We start from the raw sequence: 21581 nt of genomic DNA, 5'->3' as shown, positions 1-21581 counted from the left end.
AACAAAGCCTCAGTGAATCATGCTGTTTATCTGTGTATCTACTATCTACCGTTTGAGAGCAGTTAAGCAACTTGGTTTATTCTTTCGAGAATTTGTACTATTATTATTTCGATGCTCCTGTTTATTGGAGAAGAAACATCCCGCACACATACGTACAATGCTGGGAAAGCCAGATATAGATGTAATATGGAACAGCTATTTTTCTTTGCATGTTCAATGTTTGAGGGGCCTCAAGGTATAATACTGTATAGTGCAGCAGAAGTTAAGCTTAGTGAGTTAGCGAGCTTTGTGATTTACCCCCTGGGTGGCTACATATGCATAGTGGTAATCATACCAGAAAGAATATATCTCTGTATAGGCCAAATTTGATGAAAATTATCTGGCTGTGGCATTACCACTTAAAAGGAATGTCTAAGTTTAATCAGTTTTGACAAAGTGCATCACACAAAACTGGCTTCTCAAGAAGTAATTTCTTATATCAGTATGTCATTACACACTGACATCTACACCACAACAGTAGCAATGTCTCTGACGTTACAATATTAATCTTGTCAAAACTTGGTTCATCAGGAACACATATTACTCCACTAGGCTCCTCTGCCTTCGTATTTTACAATCATTGCAGAGAGACAAAGTGAACACACTGCTGAATACTGATGGTTTGGAGATGGTTCAACCAGCTTGAATATAGCTCCTGTTTGCAGCAGGAGGACTGGGACTTTTCATTTGCCCATCATCTTCCTCGTCTGTTTTTCCAACCATCGTTTGATTGCATTCACGTTCAGAGTTTGGAATGCATTCTAAACCAATCATTATGTTCTTTATCCAAAATATTGGATTGGGTCAAATTACATTTAGGAATGAACACTTGAAAATGAGCACATACCGGTAATATGTGCTATTATAAAGCAATACTAATGTACGCAGTGTGTGCGTGCGTGTGTGTGTGTGTGTGTGTGTGTGTGTGTGTGTGTGTGTGTGTGTGTGTGTGTGTGTACACATTACATGTGTACATTGCTTTTGTGTGTGTTGGCCCACCTACATGTGTACATTGCTTTTGTGTGTGTTGGCCCACCTACTAGTGTTCCATCACTAGTTCCATCACGGTACAGTTGCAGTACTACAATGTGCCATGTATGACAGTGTTCCGTGCTGAAAATTGCAGATCTACAAGATCACTAGATTGCCTATTTTCATCATGGGACAGGGAATATTAATCACATCTTGATGTCTTCATGCTTGATGCCCACTGGCGTGGCCCCTTAAACGAACAACTTGAAAAAAAATTGAGGAAAAGGCTTCCATATAATATTGTGGACACTCTGTAAGTTTGAGATAAAATATCTAGAATGTGTTTCCATCCAGGTCCATAAAGAAATCCGTTATAGGAGCACAACACCGGAGAGCACAAATGGACTGACGCCGCTTTGTCTTCCACCTCTTTGAAATGGTTTCTAAAGGAAATGGTGCTCAACATTAGGACCACTACATCATCATTAACATCACACGCACCACACATGCGGGGCTCATAGATGTGACAGATTGGGATGCTTGCTGGGCCGCTTCAGCTTTCAGCCGACACACTTTTCAAACGGGCCTTTTGTTTTTAAAAACATCAGAACAAGGTATTTGACTGTTAGCAGCTAGGACGGCATTATCTGTTCTCTTTTGTATTCTACTCCATATTCTCCATCTGCCTTTTTTTGTAGATTACTGCTGTCAAATCACTGCTATCTTCAATGAGCTCTATGTTGTATTGAAAAAAAGACATCTTTGTAAAAAGGACAAACAAAAAGAAAGAATGTTCCTTCTTATAGTTGAGTGGAATATTAGAGATGTGTAAAACATCCTAATAGCATAGCTTGTGCGAGCATGTGTGTGTGTGTGTGTGTGTTTGAGAAATTACTGTATTAACTCAAATTGATCTGTCATCATAGAGCAGGGGTCTTCAACGTTTTCAGGCCAAGGACCCCTTAGTTGAGAGAGAGATAAGGCAGGCCAGGGACCCTCAACCTGTTCATAGATATAGTTTCATTGTTTGACAGCACAGCATCAGTGTATTTTGGATTCATGTTAATGTGTGTTTGCAGATATTTAACCACTTGAACCATCAATCCTTTCACTGTACTTAGTCTTCTCTTTTCCCCCTCCAAAGCTCTTTGCCGAAAATAGCCGATCTACAAGCTCATAACGCCTCGCAGCGCAAGGCGCTGAACACGTTCTATCACACAAAGATTTGGAAGACCCCTTGAGTCACTCTGAGGACCCCCTAGGGGTCCCGGACTCCCTGTTGAAGACCCATGTCATAGAGGGATATACTGTTGTAGTAGTAGAGTAATATGTTTCAAATGTAGGATAGCATAATAATAATAATGTTGGAATATGTTTTTTTGTATATTTTGAAACATACACAATTTGAACAATGTTTTTGCTGTATGTTTTCTTGTGTCCCTTACTCCCTTCACAGATATACCCTGTAAAGGAGAGTGCAGCACCCTGGTTTCTTGTAGAAGTATTGATTTCCGGTGGCCTCATGGGCAAATACTGAGTCATTTCCAAACACTGATAGATGCATTCACAAACCTGGTTTACAGAGCTGGCAGAATCGCAATGACATGAATAAACTTACTAGCCTCTACCTCGATACATTTTAATGTAGGCTATTGCCATGGAAAAAAATGCAGCCATACAAAATCGATACCCAATCATTACCACCTGGTTAAAAATGCATGCTACAGCCTTGCAAGATGTAAGGCATGGCAATCAGTCCACGCGGTACCCGTGAGCCCTGCATGTGCGATACAGAGCTGTCGAGCAATGAGGGCAGCACAAAAGAGTTCCAAAGCAGTTCTCGCAATTGCCCTGACTTGGAGCTATGGGCAGAGCAAGAGAAGCAGCTTTTGGGGAAGGGGGGCCACACACATGAGGCACAACCTATTAATGCGCCGCCACTGACCACGTGATTGTGACTTCCTGGAATTGAGGCCAACTCAAAAATTGTGTCAAATACTGTACTGTACAACATAACATATCACCCCCATTTTCACCACAGCCATCTTCCTGTCTTTCTCCACCGTGTAATCTAAAAAACACATCGGAAATTAATCTTACAAAAAAAGGGAAGAAGCTGGTGGATGTGTTGTATCCCCCTAATGAAGCTTGACCAAAGCACACAGGGTCGGCCGTGAGTTCACGCTGGATAGATATTTGCCACGCTTGCTTCCCCGAATAAAGCAGCTGATTTCACATAATGCATTGCTGTGATGCTGGGTGCATGACAGGGATTTGAACCCAGGTAAGTTTGAGATTATGGCCTCTTGGAGCCAAAAAGGACAGGCTCAGTTCGGATAGGGGCCAAACCACAGATGGCCCACCTCAGATGCTGGACACATCGAGGCAGGGGGTGCACCGGTCAGTAAAGCACCTAGTCTGTCTGTCAGCCATGACTGAAGAAAACCTGCATGGGAGCAGAACACATTTAGAACTAGAACCATACAACCTTTAACGAGAAGTCTAACTGGACTGAGCAGCAGAACCACTGCCAAGAATTAAAGAACCAGCACAAAACACTGGCCCTGGAACAGGACTGTAACAATATTTGATTATTTCACCATCGACATGTGTTTGATTCTAAAGACAATTATTTAAGCAGTAATCCATGTGATATATTGTTATTCTATCGTGGCTATGGCTGTTGTTGGCACAATACCAAGTGGAGTGCTAAATCCCCAAAGCCATGGTATTATGAGATGAAGAATTATCTATTCTATTCCCTACCTATCCAACTTGCACTCGCGTGTGTGTGTGTGTGTGTGTGTGTGTGTGTGTGTGTGTGTGTGTGTGTGTGTGTGTGTGTGTACGTGCAAGAACGGGTGTGTGAGACATCTAATAGCAAGCTGAAGTTATTTGATCTGAAATACTGAACACGTCACATGCATTTCTAACAACTGACCTTTGTCTTGGTTATTTTATTATTTACGTAAAAGGAAAGCATATAGGAAAGCAATTTGAACAAATAAGCTTATGCAAGCCTTCAGGGAAGCACACAGTCATTTGTGGAAGGAGTGACGCTTTATTTCCCCATTTCCTCTGCTCCTAACAGTGGAGAGGACAGTCTTGACTGCTCCAGGCTACTGGCTCTTTCACAGGAATATGGAGTGCCTTATTAAATTGAAGCATAGGGAAAAGGCTGGAGGAGTCAAGAGGAGTCAGGCGGGGGGTGAAAGATTGTCACCGTGCTTCCGATCTATGTTGGGGGGCAGCACACACTCACACGTGCATGTGCGTGCGCGCACACACACACACACACACACACACACACACACACACACACACACACGCACACACACAGTACAGACTCACACAGAACCATGTGGGCAAACGGACACACACACACAGACCTCTATAAACGCACGCCCATGCATTTCCCCGTATTGATTAGTAGAGAAAAGGGGTGAGGTCAGCAGGCATATGTCTGAATTTTCTTTCTCTCCGTCTCTTACACTCCATTTGTCTCTGTCTGATCCAATACTCTGCATCCACCATCAAGCGCCATGCCTCATCCATGTATCTGTGACACCCCCATCAGCCCACACACACACACACACACACACACACACACACACACACACACACACACACACACACACACACACACACAGAGTACGTATGCTCCCTAGCTGTGGTTTCTTTTTTCGTCCATCTATTTGCCCTTCATTTGACATACATAAATCAATCAGCCAATCCAATTTCATTCTGAGTTAAGCCCAACAGATTTGCCTCTGAGCCTCTGTCTTAGAAAAGCAACAGAATCCACGTTGTAATTACATTCCCAATCATATGATGTGATTATGATCGTCAATTGAATTTTGGTTGAGTTTCAGATCAATTAAAAACATGGATGTGGACGAGGGGCAGCTAAATGCTGGCAGAATAGTGATTTATGTCAAATTTAAGAATTTATTGGGCTCCTATGTAAAGCCGGGCGGACGGCCCCTCCTTATCATATTTCCACTCCTGAAATCTGATTGGTCATTCCACGTGCCAGACAGTTATGGTGAGCTGATAAATGTATTGTACTTTCACATTGCAAAAGGTTAATATGAGTTTCAATTGTTGGTGAGCATGCATGAAGTGAAATGTCAATGGTTATAATTAAATTGTAAAGTAAACTGTCATTACACACACAGTCGACTCAAATGTATTTACCATGCATATTCAACAAAGTCGTTTTCACCATAAAATGTGCTAGAATACATAGAGGACACATAGGCCTACAGTATGTAATAAGGGATAACCAATAAAAGAAAGAAAAAAAAACCTCCACTGTAACCATCAGGCTTCATGTGATTTTAATGACCTCCACAAGCTATGCTGCAAGCATTTGTATGTTTGTGAGCACCAGTGTAGCAGCATACTCTGAACAGAATACCCATTGTACACTCTCAGAGTTAAATGAACACACGATTTTCTTTGTATGAACACACACGCAGGTAGGGATGGGACGAATGCGATATTATCGTGATAAAAAACACCCACGACAATCGTATCGTGGAGATTTAAATTATCGTGATATCGTCCTCTGTCATGCACTGGGATCAATTCACCTTTTATTTGCTGAGCTGCATATTAGTTAAACCCTCTATAATTGGTGACGCGTTGTGAGCTTGTAGATCTGCTATATTTTGGCAAATGTTCCGCCCCAGGATAATGGATTTTTGATTATCGCGATAATATCGTAAATCGCGATTTCTTTTGTCTCAATAATCGTGATATGACATTTTCATATCGTCCCATCCCTATACACACAGTACACACACACACACACACACACACACACACGCACACACACACACACACACACACACACACACACACACACACACACACACCCCACACACACACACAGGGCCATCATGCATGCAGACAAACATGCGACTTGTCCGCGGTGTCCTGGGTTCCTTCTTGATTTCCGGCACACCTAGCTCTGATTTAGCACCGGCCCTCTTTAACTTCACAAACACATTCATTAGACAAGCCAGTACCTAAATCTCAACACTTTCTCTCACAGACAGGAGCTGTTGGCTGCTCAATACTGCCAGAATCAATCAATCAATGTCCCCTCTTCCCGACTCCCATCAGCCCACTACCTAACAACCATTCTGCTTTCTGCTTCAGTTACACTGTCCTCGGCTCAAGGACTGATCTCCCCCAGCTCCTGTACGATTTGTCTTCAGGTTTACCTTATGGCTGACAGCCAGCTGCCAAGGATGTAGCTATCGTTGAATACCTGCTACTGCACACCAACCAAGCTTCTTTTATTGTTTTTTTTATTATTTATTATTTTATTTACAAAGGTTACAACGAATGGTTTCCTGGTTAGTTGGTTGAGAGTCATTTTGTTTCAAAATACACACACATAGACGGAAGAGTAGCCTATATACAATGTTTGTGCAATACTACAGTGGATACTTTCCACATTACCCACTCCATTTTTATTTATGTCTCCTTTGTCATTGGTGAACACTGCATAATAAAAAATGGCATCATTTGATTCAATGCTTCAGACCTTGTTAATGTTACACCACAATTTACCTCCCCCCCCACTTCTCCGGGCATTGCTATTCCTTCTCTCGCTTTGCTTTTCTCATTTGTCTCTCATTGCGCCTTTCTACAGGCAATTCAGCTGTGCACTGAGACGTGAAGGAAGAATACACTCTTCTCTCACTCCCTCACAAACACATCATGCATGCACACACACATCCGCAGATATGCATGTCATGAATAGACGGCCATTATTATGCATGCACAATCACACACGTGCACACACACAACACAAAATGTTTGTCAGTGCCTAAAAGGCTACCCAAATGGGGCAAATGCCTTGTAATGGAGCAGCCGTTGCTGTGGAGCTCTGTTATGTTGGCCATTTGTGCGGCCTACAGGTTTCACAGACACCACTGATAGGAATTGGCCCAGGTTGTGTTGTGGATGCAATGATGCAAAATGATGTTACATTGTCCTCTGTGTAATACCAATGAGAGGAAAAGGACTTTCAACATTCTAGATTTGGGGGTCAGTGGCGTATGAAAAAGCCATTCTGTTCTGGATTGTCTCAGTGTGTCTGTTCTGTTAATACAGCATTTTAGGTACGTCACACTGTTAGCTGATCATTTATGTAAATTAGTAGGTCTATATGCAGCCAAGGGCTAATGAGAACTAAATACTCACACCGCTGATTCCTACATGCACACCCCATGTATTTTTATCATAATATTTTATCATAATATAGTACGTCTTTAATACAACTGAGTAATTACATTTCCACCATCTGTTGACAATAGCGTTACTGTAATTTCACACAAGGATGGTTTGCATAGTACAAACAGTCACATTTGATAAAACTTGATGGAGCTTCCTGTTGTCTTCACCATGCTACCGGCAAGGCCAACATCCATGTTAGTTATGAAATGAGAATGGAAATGGACAATACTCAGGACACGCTGGACTGACTACAAATCATCAGAGTTAATTTAAACTCTGAGAGTTAAATTAACACTCAGGATATATCTCCCAGCTGGCCTGGAAGTGCCTGCCACTGCGGTCCTGTACCTGAGCCAGCAGCAAGACATAACTGGCTGGCTGGCTGGCTGGCTGGCTGGATGGGTGGATGGATGGATGGATGGATGGATGGATGGAAGGCTGGCTGGCTGGCTGGCTGGCTGGCTGGCTGGCTGGCTGGCTGGCTGGCTGGGTGGATGGATGGATGGAAGGCTGGCTGGCTGGCTGGCTGGATGGATGGATGGATGGTTGGATGGATGGATAGAACAATGTCAAGGTTGAGAATGAAAAATGTGTTTCTCTAGGAACAGAGAATATTCCTTATGAATGGGGGAAAGAGTCCTGAGAGCCTCCCACAGAGACAATACATCTTTCTACGTCAAATGGTGGCAAAAATAAAATAAAATAAATACAAATAAACACCATCATATGCTAAAGACAGTACTGTACATGAACTGTACTTGAATTTAACTGAACATTTGAACCTAATAAACTGATAGACACGTGACGTGACACGTATAGGCCTATAATATAACAATTCGAATGAAAAGGATTTTAAAACCATCTCTAAAACATTGGTTATCAAAGTGGGGTCCGGGGACCCCCAGGGATCCTTGAGGGAGTTTCAGGGGGTCTCCAGCTAAATGATTGTTATATGAACCAAGTGGGCCCCTCTGCAGTGTCATGAAACTGTACCTTTTCCTATATGCAAACTTCTTATAAAGTCTTCAATCAATCAGTCAATCTGGGGCTGTAACTCACCTTAACGGGTCCATTTGGTTCCATTTGTACACTAGTCTCAGAGTTGAATTTACAATATAGGCCTACTGTAGATTGGGGTCCCAGAGATAGAAATGCCATTAAATGGGGGTCCGTAGCCTAATGCATGTCAAACTGTAGCTCTGGTCCTAACCTCGCCTCACCAGGCTTTCCCCTCAGAGAAAGCCTGGTCTTCGTTTACTAAACGGGCCGTTTGATCCGGTCGGGAGCGGAAGAGCTCCTACGTTTTTCTGTAGTCCAAAACGGACTACACTTTGGCCGGAAACAACGACCGGAAACAGTTTCAACCCAGTTTAGCGCATGCGCAAGTAGTTAGCGCATGCGCAAGTACGGGTTAAAACTGTTTCCGGTCGTTGTTTCCGGCCAAAGTGTAGTCCGTTTTGGACTACAGAAAAACGTAGGAGCTCTTCCGCTCCCGACCGGATCAAAAGCCCGAAATTGGAAGCCAGCCCAGGCTACTCTGGTCCATAGTGTTAACTATGGAAGAGAAGAGCTACGTAGCCTACTGTATAGTCAAACTATGGGGCTCCCTGAAATGGAAATGGTTTAAAATCACTGCTAGCTAGAGCTGTACAAATCTTCTCTTATATGAGGGTCCCTGGCATATCTTTTCAAACGGGGGTCCCCGGGCTATAAGTGTCAATTTTGGGGGTCCTCGACATCAAAAGGTTTGAGAACCACTGCTCTAAAATGCAAACATGTTGCATTCCGGTACATTAGATGGCGGTATGGACCTTTATGATCAAAACGAAGAAACGGCGAAGAAGGCGCATAGCGGAAGAGACGTGGCATATAAACATACAGTGAAGTTTACTGTGTAACATCCATCTCGTTGGTAGTTTCTAAAGACACGTTTCATAAAGAACTGACAGCGAACCATAAATGCCACTTCGTCAAGCCACCTGAAACGGAGGACAGTTGTATAAAATTGGCGTGACAGGTAACGTTATTATAATTATATAACTCAATAAGTTGTCTCGGAATAGCTAGCTACCTGGCTTTAGTTGCTAAGCTAACGTTAGCTCAGGCAGATGTCAACCTTGTCAAGATATGTCATGTCCATAACATTAATGGCAGCAATATATTATATTGATGCAGTTAATGCCATCATAGACATGATCGTCTATGAATTAAAAGCTGATGCTATCGACATAAGTATTCATCCATTCTGATGACATTAACCACTTTAAACTTGTCTTTTCTCTTGTGTGCCTGTCATTCTTGGCAAAACATATCCTAAATAGCAGATCTAAAAGCTCCACGACACATTGTGAGCTTGTAGATGGGCTATTTCCTCTATTCTGTATAGGGCTAATATATTCATTCTGTCCAACAGGATGTGATGAGAGGAGAAACAGTAATACTAATTCATATGTATCAAACAATGCATATATATTGTGTATATTGCAAGTATATCGAAGTCACACCCACAGGCGTGTGACAGTGAGTTCTATGTTGGCAAGCAGAATAAAACATCACCATCCACACAACACACAAGTAATATCACATCTATTACACATGACACACCACTACCCACACCCCTATATATTACCTCTATGAAGCAGACTGACAGCTCATTTTCTTATTATGCACATATTGTTGATTAATTTACTAAATTAATACAAATATTCTTATTATGATACATGAACATACATGAACATTGTTTTATGATTTGAATACCAGTAGTGTGGGAATCAGTATTTCCTTGATGTCACTGCACTACTATTATGTGGTGGTGACATACACAGAAAATACTATGCACAATAGCCACTTTCTGAACCCTGTATACCTTTTTTTGTATTTGGAATGAACGTCCCAAATACAAAAAAGCTATACAGGGTTCCGAAAGGGGCTTTATGCGTATCCAAATCTGCTATTTGATTGGATAATACGAATGGATGTATGATGATGACGTTAAAAACAAAAAACAATACTTTTATCATAAAACAATATGTGTGTGTACTGTGTATCATACTAAGAAGAATATGTGTATGGATTTTATGTCTGGAGTTCCATAGTCTGAAACTAGCTGCAAATTGCAACACTAGACTTTTTTTAATCAGATGAATCTAGGGTTGCAATACCTCCCATAGGCAGCCAATGCATCAAAACAGTTTTTTTGCTATCTGATTGTATTAAACGACGTCAAACTCACCAATATTGGAGCTGTATGGAAAGCTTGGAGTATCCTCTTTCTATCTGCAAAGTGTTTGTTTCATAAAAACCCAGCGTAGACACAAGTTATTATCAATAAATTATCTGTCAATAAATCCGAGAAGACATGTTTTTTTTCCTAAGTGTTGAACTTCGGAAGCGCTCGTCTTATATAACTCCATGTCCCGCTGCATCCTGTATTAGGCTATGTGACATTTAGAACCAGTTGGTACACAGGACTGCTGAGTGACTTCCCACGAGCGCTTCCAAACTCCAGCACTTAGAAAAAATAATCACCTGAACTGAATTTCTTGAAGAAATTAGCTCATAACATGAATACGCTGGGTTTTTATGAAACAAACACTTTGAAGATAGAAAGAGGATACTCCAAGCTTTCCATAGAGCCCCAATATTGGTGAATTTGATGTCGTTTAATACAATCAGATAGATGTTTTGATGCATTGGCTGCCAATGGGAGGTATTGCAACCCTAGATTCATCCGATTAAAACAAATCTAGTGTTGCAATTTGCGGCAAATCTGAAACACTGACAGTCATTGTCACAAGACAAGTCATACAGTATGGCCACACAGAAACCCTGATGACGCTGCCGACTATTTTTCCTCAACCCACAGTTCACCTGTAGAACATCTATGTTGATTTTGTTGTTCTTTTGTACTGCACTTAACTACTTAAAGGTGAATACCACTCATTTTCAACATTGAACTATATCATTAATATACCTTATAGAGTTGTGTGGAAATAAGAAAAAAGTCCCCCTTCTGTGTTGCCTAGAACTGGAGGATTGATTGTGGGGTCATGTGATCAGTGACATCATGAAGATGTAATCTTTGGCTTGCAGAGTACATCTTCATGATGTCATTGATCATCACATGACCCCACAATCAATCCTCCAGTTCTAGGCAACACAGAAGGGGGACCTTTTTCTTATTTCCACACAACAAGGTACTGTATTTTATTGACATAGTTCAAAGTTGAAAATGAGTGGTATTCCCCTTTTTAACACATCAAATAGCGATTGCAGATTGTTCGCACATTGTTTGCTGAATGTTCACCAAATGTTTACCTATTGTTTATGATGCTAGGGTTCAGGTGATTATGTTGCATGAATGCATATCTTTATGTACAGCTGTTGCATACATCTGAATCATTCACAATTATTGACTTTTTAAGCCACTGTATTTCTTGAGGCAGCAGCATATCTGTAGAAACTAAAGGATATGACGACTAAAAAAAGAAATGAGTTGACAGAAAATGTGCCTTTTTATTTTAGTTATGTTTGTTACCCAGAAGTGTACAAGAGTGTATATGCATATTAATCATGCTTTTATGAGTTAATCCCAGCAGCCGCTTGATGCATGTTTATTATCATGGTTACTGCAGCATCCAATTTGTCAGATGAGCTGCTGAGCTTAGCAAACCACATCACGTAAGGTCACCCCAGTCATGAATTATATGAGAAAATCTTGATGCTAAATTGGATCACACACACAGTTCCTGGGGAAATATGCCAGACAAAAACTGAAATGATGATGCAATCATCTGATCTCTGTGGCTCTGTTGAGCCTAGAAAGACTGACATGATCAAAGGTTATCATGTATTGTATTTGTAGTTGATCAATGGGATTTGCCAACAACAGAGATGTCATTCAATACTTTGGCTTTGTGGAATGACAACAATTCAGAGTCAGACAAAGCCTGATAAGATGTCTCTAATCGTCCAACAACTCAAAGCACTTCATAATGTATGACACACACACACACACACACACACACACACACACACACACACACGCGCACACACACCATTCACACTTGACTTCGTTAGTTTTCAAGGCCAAGAATGTGTATGTGTTGCATAAGTACTGAAACATTTAATTATTGCTTAATCTTGTACAAATTAGCTTGGTCAAAAATAATTGTTACTCTAGAAGTTTTAAGAAGAAATAGCTTTACACTAGTGATATTTTCATTATCATGGTCAACAACGTAACGGTCACAATACTATCTCCAAAGAGCTTGATGTTCCTGTGACCACTGTTGCCAATATTATTAAGTACTAAGGTGCATGGGACTTCATAAATTGGCCAAAGATTGCACAGAAAGATTGTTCGAATGGTGGAGAAAGAAACAGGGAAACTTCAAAACAAATTCAAGTTGATCGTCTAGCTCAAGGTAAAGCTTAAGTTTGCTGTCTGAATGAAAATGGGCTTCTTAGAAGACCCAGGAAGATTGGTTGGTTCTTCTAAAAGGGAGGCACAAAAAAGCCAGACAGATTTTGGTAGTTCATTGAAGTCTAAATGAAACTTTCAAAGAAACGAAGTACGAATACAGGCTTACAGTGAGACAAGTCTGTGATGTTTTGGTGTTGCTTTGATGCCTTAGGCCTTGGTGCCATGAATATGAGTAAAACTTACAGCCAAGTGTTTGAAAGTATTACTTTGTCTGCTTTCCAGTACAATGGAACGGATGAAAATACATATTGGACTGTTCTGAAGTGGTCTGTTTGATTCCTAATATGAATCCCATTGAACTTCTTTGGAAAGAGCTATAACATGCAGTTGGGAGACAGAACTCATCAAACCTGAAGTGTTGCACTAACAACCAGTGGACAATTTGAGAAATCATATTCTTCATAGTAACAAAGAGAGAGTCTGGTTTGCAGTTATTGCTTCAAATGTCTGTGCTACAAAATATTACATTTTAGTCAATGCCATTTATTTTCAATGTTGGGTTGTAAAAGTAGTGAAATAATGATACCATAAAAGTTGGTCAGTTAAAACTTGAGGACATGTTAGGTGGATGGGTAGAGAAATACTTTCAGCCACGTATCTAAAAAGAAGATTGTGGTTTTTGAATTGAATGGTACTTTGCTGAACCTGCAAGGTGCTGAAAAACCACTGACCAAGCACACTGACATTGTTTGAAATGTCCTTGAATTCTGCTTTTGTAAACCTGTAAATAGATCTGTGTGTTTGTTTTCCGATACAGTACACCTGGCTATGGGTCTCTGTAAGTGCCCCAAGAGGAAGGTCACCAATTTGTTCTGTTTTGAACATCGTGTGAACGTGTGTGAGCACTGTCTCGTCTCAAACCATAACAAGGTTAGTGTATCTACCAAATATAGTACTCCCTGTCCCTATCCTCCTTTTCATTTTCTCTTCTTGAAAACGACAAAAACAAACTTCTTATACCCACTTCTTTACACCTGTAAATCTGTGACAAAGTTGATTCTGAATGATTCTAATAATATAACATATTATTTTATACCACCCTTTTCATCCTTATAGTGTATTGTGCAGTCATATTTGCAATGGCTTCAGGACAGTGATTACAACCCCAACTGCACTCTGTGTAATAATCTACTCTCCGCCGACGAAACGGTCAGATTGGTCTGCTATGGTAAGTTTGCCAACATTCTGGTGTGAAATTATTGTGAATCCATGATAACGCCTGTTATACAAATCCTCAAACACTACCCATGCATTGTTATTTTGACATAACTCACCCCTGAGGCTTTATCAATTCTTTCAATTTATTTTCAATTTTCCGTTGCTACAATAAGTAAAGTGCAACTATAGAAAAACCTTCAAACCATCATCAATAATGCAGGCGTCGGAGTCATAGTGTACCAGAACTGGATTTATTCTACATTTACACGCTCAGAGCTCTTTACTCTATTTTGGTTTACAGATGTGCTCAGTATACAGTACAGTACACACTGTGCACCAGTGCCACTGCACCCTTTATACAGTACTTACAAATAAAACATGGCATGGACAAACCTTTACAATTATGTACAGTATGTGATACAACATAGAAGTTAAGTATTGGCCCGGACCGCTGGCCTAGCGGTCCAGGCACCTTGGCTCCATTGGATCATGACAGTGCATTGCGGGTTCGAGTCCCGTTCCTGACTATCTTCACTGTATGTCTCTCCCCATCTCTCTCCCCGTTTCCTGTACATCTTCACTATAATCTATAAAGGCAGAAAAATACCAAAAACAAAACTTGGGTATTGACAATCAAACCCAAGTGTGTATTCACACGAAAGACCTGCCCAGATAATGTTGCATTTACTATGGATGGATACTAATATATCATCATTAGTATAGCACGTCTTTCCCCTTCCACTTTGTTTATTTTGTATCTCTCCCCCAGATGTATTTCACTGGTCCTGTCTTAATGACCTGGCGGCCCATTTGCCACTGCACACTGCTCCAGCGGGATATCAGTGTCCCAGTTGCCAGGGCCCGGTGTTCCCTCCCTCCAACCTGGCGAGCCCAGTGGCTGACATGCTGAAGGAACAGCTGTCCTCAGTCAACTGGGCCAGAGCAGGCTTGGGACTGCCTCTGGTAAGCAAGGGCTTCTATATTGAATTAAACTTTTATTGTCGGCTCAACTCAGCGTTAGTGTGTGTACAGTAAATCACAAGCTACCAACCCCCCCACCCCCCCACCCCCTCTTCTCTAATCAATTCAACTTTTTTGTCAATTCCCTTCCCGTACGTAAGTGCACTAAAGTGCACAGCACTTTTAGCTACATTAATTGTACCGTATGAAAGGCGTCTTGCATTTTCTTATTGTAGCGGTATGACTTTGAATGGCACCTGGAGAGGCATTCCTTCAAGGTATATTTATGTGTATATACCCTGATATATGTGTAAATGCTTCTTGATATGACTGGTGACAGATTGAAGAGCCAATGGAGGTTCTTGAAGAGAGCACGCCGAGTGACACAGCTGACTTTTCGGATTGGTCCACATTCGACGGTGAGTATCGCGGTATGTACAACCCAAAGAGAGTTGTTGTACAGTATATCAAATAGTTGTTGTATATCAAATAGTGTTGTGATCTACAAGCGCTCACATGTCATGAATATGCATTGTGTACTTGTACAGTATACTGTATATCTGCTGAGCGTTCGCCTATTTTTGCTGAATGTTTTTGCCATTATATACCAAGAATAGCGAGGCTAGGGTTCATGTAATGAATCATGCATACTTAATATAGTCATACTTAATACATTCTGTGTTCATTCTTATCACACCTACTCTCGTACTACTTTGATTCCAATGCAGCACCAAGAGAAAACTCCTACTATGATTCCAACACGGCACCAAGAGAAAACGCCTACTACGATTCCAGTGCAGCAGCGCGAGAAAACGCCTACTTTGATTCCAACGCTGCAGCACGAGAAACAAGCGAGGTCTACACCATGGACTCGTACAACTCCAATGCCATGGCAGCCCCGGCGTCCATTCCACCCCCAGCACAGGAGGATCATGGAAGTCTCCATCTCAATGTTGAGGCTCCCGTTATGCAGGAACACTCTGTGATAAACTTCAATCCTGCCCCGCCTCCCTGTGACACAATCACGCTGCATGCAGGTACAGGACTGGACATTTATTCTCTGTACATACATTGTTTACTTAAAGTGCTGCTGACACGCCCCGCTACGGGGAGCGGCGTGGAGAGACAAGGTTTCATTGTCTTTCCCTTGTCTCTCCCTCTCTCCTCTCTCTTTCCCATGGCTCTTTAGCCTTTGTAAAGTGTCTTGAGATAACTTGTTATGATTTGACACTTTAATAAAATTGAATTGAATTGAATTGAATTGAATTGAAGTCTCTCGCTTTTAGAGCTCCGCTGCCCGGCGAGAGACAACATCACCTCTCGGTGAATTTTCGCGAATCCGCCATTTCAACAAATAAACATAAACAAACATATTCTCATGAACACTATGGAAATGTAACAACCAGATTTGTGTGAAAATATAATTTTTATATTCACAGATTTATATACATTTTCGTGTCTTTAGCTTTAGCTTTAGTGCTAGCCCTGTAGCCCTGTGCAAGCAAAGGAAGTTGCTTCCTGTGGGCTGCCAGTGCGTCCCTGCGGGCGATGGCAAGAGAATGTACATTGTAGGCACAGTACATTATAACTCTGTGGTACAGTACGGGCGCGCCGTGACGTCAATTTAGCCAGAAATTGCCAAAGATTTTCCTTGTTTTTTCGTGACACGCCACTTTAACCCATGAAGACCTGAGGCCGATTCTACAAATGCCTTCTCTAAATCAGTAGAAGACAAAGATTTGGGTTCGCTTGACAGCGCGTCACATGTTGCCGCACTGCAAGCTTGTACATCTGCTATTTCTGAATAGCCATCTCAAAAATCTAAAATTACAGATGCTTTCCCGGTTTTAATGGGTTAATTGCTTTTAAACTCTAGTTTTACTTAAGATTATCCGACTTCTGTTTTTGAGCGGTGCTAGCTGCTCCAATACGTGACTTTGTGTGTATGTCCATGTGGGGAAAATAAGTATTTAATACACTGCAGATTTAGAACGTTTTCGCACTTAAAAAGAATGGAATGGTCAGCAATTTTCCCTTTTCTAATTGGACAATATAATGATGCGCACATATATTTATTTATTTATAATTCCAACCCCCTGTGACATCATGTGGGTCTATACATTATCATCATACTGTACTTGAACCCACATTGTTTCTTGAGGAACAGTATTTTCAAGTGAGCAACTGTAAAGACCCAATGAAGATATTTTTTCCTATTTTATTTTAGTATCATCAAACAACGGCAAAATGTGATCAAATAAGATGCCGCATTGATAATGATAATTTATCTTATCAATGGGCTATTGATAAAATATGTTATTGGTTCATTTAATAATTATAATAATGTTTTCCCAGCATCGTCTCCAAGAAAGGTGTATGACACTCGGGACGTCGGTCACAGCTCTGTCACACAGGTCGACTTTGATGATGACAAGTACCGACGAAGGCCTACTCTGAGCTGGTTTGCTCAAATCCTGAAGTAAGTGACTATCTTTTATCATATTAACTTACCACTCTAGTACCTTGTAACAAAATGATGATTACAATAAGAGTTACATTCATTTACAAAACAAATAGAAGTATAAATATATTATATTACAGTAATGCAGTCTTAACACTTGGGGAGCCAAACGCGTTCAGGGACGAGTTATGGCCACTAGATGTCACCCTGCCACAGGAAGTTATATCGTCGAGGGACGAGTCAACAAATAGTTAACTTTTCGAGACCGCAGCTTCCCTTTGCATGCCCTGAATCCATTACGTCACCCAGCCAGGGCAGGAAGCCCCCTGTCTCTCCCCACACGGAAGGATTTTACATGGCTTTAGATTCTACTTTGAAACATAAGAACGGCTTTATCTGAGAATGAGGTAAAAACAGCCCCATGGAGGCAGAGAGCTGATTGTTTTCACGGCGACACTTTACCGCGAATTTACCGCGATTTTTTTACCGCGAGTTTCGCGAGCGTTTGTAAACAAATGGAGTACCTCCTCAATCTTCTCTGGACACGCACGTGCACACGCACGAAGCTTGCGGGGCTCATCAAAACATAACGTAAGTCAATGGTGGCACCAGCAACAGCTATAAATGTTATAAACCTTGGCCGCCCATGTGTTAAGGCTGTAGCATACTCTCCACTAGCGGAATATTGTAATTTTTATAAAGCACCTTTCAAAACAAAGTTACAACATGCTTCACAGAGAATCAAAACATCACAAAAAAAAATAAAACATGGCGCAGCAATTCGTCACTGTCTCCAGAAACCTTGCATCCAAGTTTCAAATTTGTGTTTTTTTATTTTTTTTTACTTCATCATACAAAAGTGTCGCACAAAAGTAGTGAAAATGGCACACAACTTGCTTGTAGATCGACTATTTTCACTATTTTGAATTGTTTTTAAAAATATAACAAAAGGAATGTTTATGACATACAAGGTTTCCACCGACAACTATGAAATTCAGTAGGACACAATAGGTTAAAAGTAAACATTTGGGGAATAAAGGTAGCTTTTCAGGAGTTTTCAGGAGGGATTCGAACCGGGGCACAGACTCTGTGCGCCTGATCTCCACTTTCAGTCGGGAATTTGGGATGACTAGAAGAGCTTTGTCCGAGGACCTCAAACTGCGTTTCTGTTGGTACATATGTCTCGAGTAGGTCTGAGATATAAAGTAGGACGGGTCCAGACCAGAGATGGCCTTAAATGTAATTAATAAAGTGTGATTTATATTGTTTCATTTCTGCATTATGGACCGTTGTGAAGAAAGGTTGGCTGAGGATAGTCCCTCTCTCAGTGGCCATAAACACAACCAGATGGTGATTAATTAACTCATTGATTGCCAATCCCGAATATACTCGGGATATATTAGCGCATCCCATAGTGCCAATCCCGAGAATATTCGGGATAAAAAAAATAAAAATAAAAATAAAATTAAATTTTTGAAAAAAAAAATTTAGATTTTTTTTTTTGGACCCCATCAAATCTAGTGAACATGATTTCAATCGCGATTTTGCATGTTCCACCCCCATACAACCCCATCTAACATACAGGGCAGCCATGTTTGTTTACATAACATGTAAAACATAATGGCTATTATCTCAAGAATGCCTGAACGGATTTCCAATCGGATTTCTTTGTTTGAAAGCTGTGAACAAACTGCACAAATCCACTCCAATGCAATCCAGGATTGCATTGGATTTTTTAGAGCTCATTCTTCTCTGTTTTTTTCCCATGCATGAGGTGTGCAAGGTTTAATCATGGCTAAGTTGACGAAAATAAGGCTTTTAAAATGCTTGGTAGCCAATAGCTAACTTCAAGCTAACTTCATCCTCTTCCTGTACATGCACAAAGGAAAGTGTTCAGGCAAGTCATGGCTGCAGGGCTTCTGCATATACCAGCATATCTCTATGGGATTTTCTATGGCACACTGGGCACCCTCTAGTGGTGAAAGGGTGGCATTAAATGAGTTAATGGAGAGAGATCATTTTTTACACTGTGTCTGTCGCCAGAAATGGTGAATTCTCTGAACAAATTATGTCAAATCGTGCTGTTGCTTGGCAGAGTACTGAGGGCAAAGTCTAGCTTTCAGAACTCAGACCTGAGTAGAGTATATTGTCAGGGACCCACAGGCCCAAAAGCTCAAGGAACAGGGTTGAACCTAGTTTGACCCCTCACATGCTACTTAAAGCAGATTTCTTTCTTTTTAAAAAATAATATATATTTGTCTTTTGACCTGAATGACCAAACTAATAGATAAAACAGAAATAAAAAGTACGGCATGACATCACATGTCATCTCACATTTTGGATGACTTTTGTCCTCTAATGCCTCGTGCACACTACAGATATATAGTTGAACGTTTTGCTTGGTAATTCAATGTAATCTCAATGGAAACCAGCTTTAAAGATGCAGGAGATGCTCAGAACAAAGCTTTGAAAGCTTTAAAGCTGGTTTCCATTGAGATTACATTGAATTACCAAGCTAAACGTTCAACTATATATCTGTAGTGTGAATGAGGCATTAGAACTTTGTTTCGAAAAGGTTCAACATCATTTGGAGCAGCCTTTATCTTCTTTTATTTATTTATATTTTGCCTCCCTTTTTTAGTTTTGACCTTTGTACTTCACTTCACTACATACTGTAATTACTTCTTGTATCAACTTATTGGCTACTCGTGCTCAAGCTTTATCTCATCATGTCTCATCTTGATTTTCCAGAAACCGAACAGGAAAGAGGTCCTCTCTGACACTGAAACAACGGATCTTCATGCTCCTTCTGGTCGGAGTTATTGGATTCTTTACACTCATCATCATCATGGCTAAACTGGGACGTGCCTCGTCTGACTCGGACCCCAATTTAGATCCTCTCCTTAACCCCAATATCCGGGTGGGGGATCACTGAATAACTGAATAACCGTTTTGTTGCTTTTTCACGTGTGTGTGTGTGTGTGTGTGTGTGTGTGTGTGTGTGTGTGTGTGTGTGTGTGTGTGTGTGTGTGTGTGTGTGTGTGTGTGTGTGTGTGTGTGTGTGTGTGTGTGTGTGTGTGTGTGTGTGTGTGTGTGTGTGTGTGTGTGTGTGTGTTACACAGCATGGGCCTGTGTAGAATCAGCTGAACTGGGACTTTTTCTATTACATGATGGGACCAGCAGAGGGTGCCATCACCCCAACTTGAATAAAGCAGAGAACACAATGCACCTTAGAATGGACAGACCCTGGGGCCATTCATTCCAATCTGGCAATAGGTGGTTGCATTGGACCCTTGTGCACAGCAGGCAGAAGGAAATCTCGCAGCAGATTGGCAGTTAGGATCCTAGCCGTGCTGCCTGCAAGTTGGACAATGCATTTTGTGTCTGAGACTAGATAACTTCACAGAAAGCAATAGTTGTTCTGAATTGCTGTCGATAACACTCAAGTGTTCATTTTCGCAAAGGCTGACTAACTGTCGTTGGATTGAAAATGTTGGTGATGTTTGGTGCATTTTCTGACTGTCAAATAATTATCTTTCTAAGTAACAAAAAGTATATTTATCTGAGATCTATGGTAACAAAAAACAAAACTGCTGATTCACTGAAAAATGAAACGTATTTTTTTCTGCAGAACTGTCAGTTGTGTATCTATCAATTTTTTGGCAGGATTTTTGTAGCGATTATCAACTATTATGCATCTACTGCACATTGTTATTACACTTTTACACTCCTAATGGGTGTTTGCATTACTTCTGAAATTCTAACTTCTATACAGTACATTGCTTACGGTTGCCATACATACTGTATGTAAACTGTCCTCATTTCCCCCCCCAAACTGTCAATTAAATACAGAATCTACACATTTAAATGTTTTCACTGTTATTAGTGATGCTGGAAAAGAGAAAAGGATTTATCCATCCACCTGCTGGAGAAAAAAAAACCTTAATAGCACTTGGGATTAATTTGAAAACGGCTTTACAAACCAGGTGAGTGCATGCTGATGAATGTAATAAAACCAAACCAAATGTAATTATGCTAGTTAGAATCAGTTCTAATTGTTATAATGACTGATTTTGTGATGTCCTGCAAGGTTAGTAGGCTAGCATACACAAGCAGTAAGACTAACGGGCAGAAACAAAACTGTAGCAGCAACAGAGCTAATATTTGGATGGGATAACATTAGTAGCCAGCAACAGACAGAGCTAGGGAGGAATTACTACAGCTGCAGGTATCATCAATAAGTCCTTGCAAACT

At 40.9% G+C, this 21581-nt stretch overlaps 1 protein-coding gene across 2 annotated transcripts; it reads left to right on the top strand.

Moving 5' to 3' along the window:
• Positions 1–9143: 9143 nt before the first annotated feature.
• zfpl1 (zinc finger protein-like 1) lies at positions 9144–21148 on the top strand. 2 transcript variants are annotated; one of them, XM_080748568.1, is made up of 8 exons: positions 9144–9280; positions 13506–13618; positions 13805–13916; positions 14676–14869; positions 15207–15285; positions 15595–15903; positions 17222–17345; positions 20079–21148. In XM_080748568.1, the coding sequence occupies exons 2-8, from the start codon at positions 13517–13519 to the stop codon at positions 20260–20262; spliced, it is 1104 nt and encodes a 367-aa protein (XP_080604694.1). In that variant the 5' UTR covers positions 9144–9280; positions 13506–13516; the 3' UTR covers positions 20263–21148. The 2 variants fall into 2 exon arrangements, with proteins under 2 accessions (XP_080604694.1, XP_080604693.1); XM_080748567.1 differs by having other exon boundaries at positions 15207–15297.
• Positions 21149–21581: the final 433 nt, after the last annotated feature.

The sequence above is a fragment of the Nannobrachium achirus genome (assembly GCF_963921795.1).
Source record: "Nannobrachium achirus genome assembly, chromosome: 19".
In the NCBI taxonomy this organism is placed as follows: domain Eukaryota; kingdom Metazoa; phylum Chordata; class Actinopteri; order Myctophiformes; family Myctophidae; genus Nannobrachium; species Nannobrachium achirus.
The sequence above is the reverse complement of the archived record's forward strand: the minus strand, read 5'-3'. Positions and strand labels throughout refer to the sequence as shown.

Bases quoted from the DNA above. Each gene is read 5' to 3' on its own strand.
- zfpl1 (XM_080748567.1), top strand. From the start codon at position 13,517: ATGGGTCTCTGTAAGTGCCCCAAGAGGAAGGTCACCAATTTGTTCTGT. The intron at 15,904-17,221 runs GTACAGGACTGG...ATGTTTTCCCAG, and splicing joins CACAATCACGCTGCATGCAG to CATCGTCTCCAAGAAAGGTG. The intron at 17,346-20,078 runs GTAAGTGACTAT...TTGATTTTCCAG, and splicing joins TGGTTTGCTCAAATCCTGAA to AAACCGAACAGGAAAGAGGT.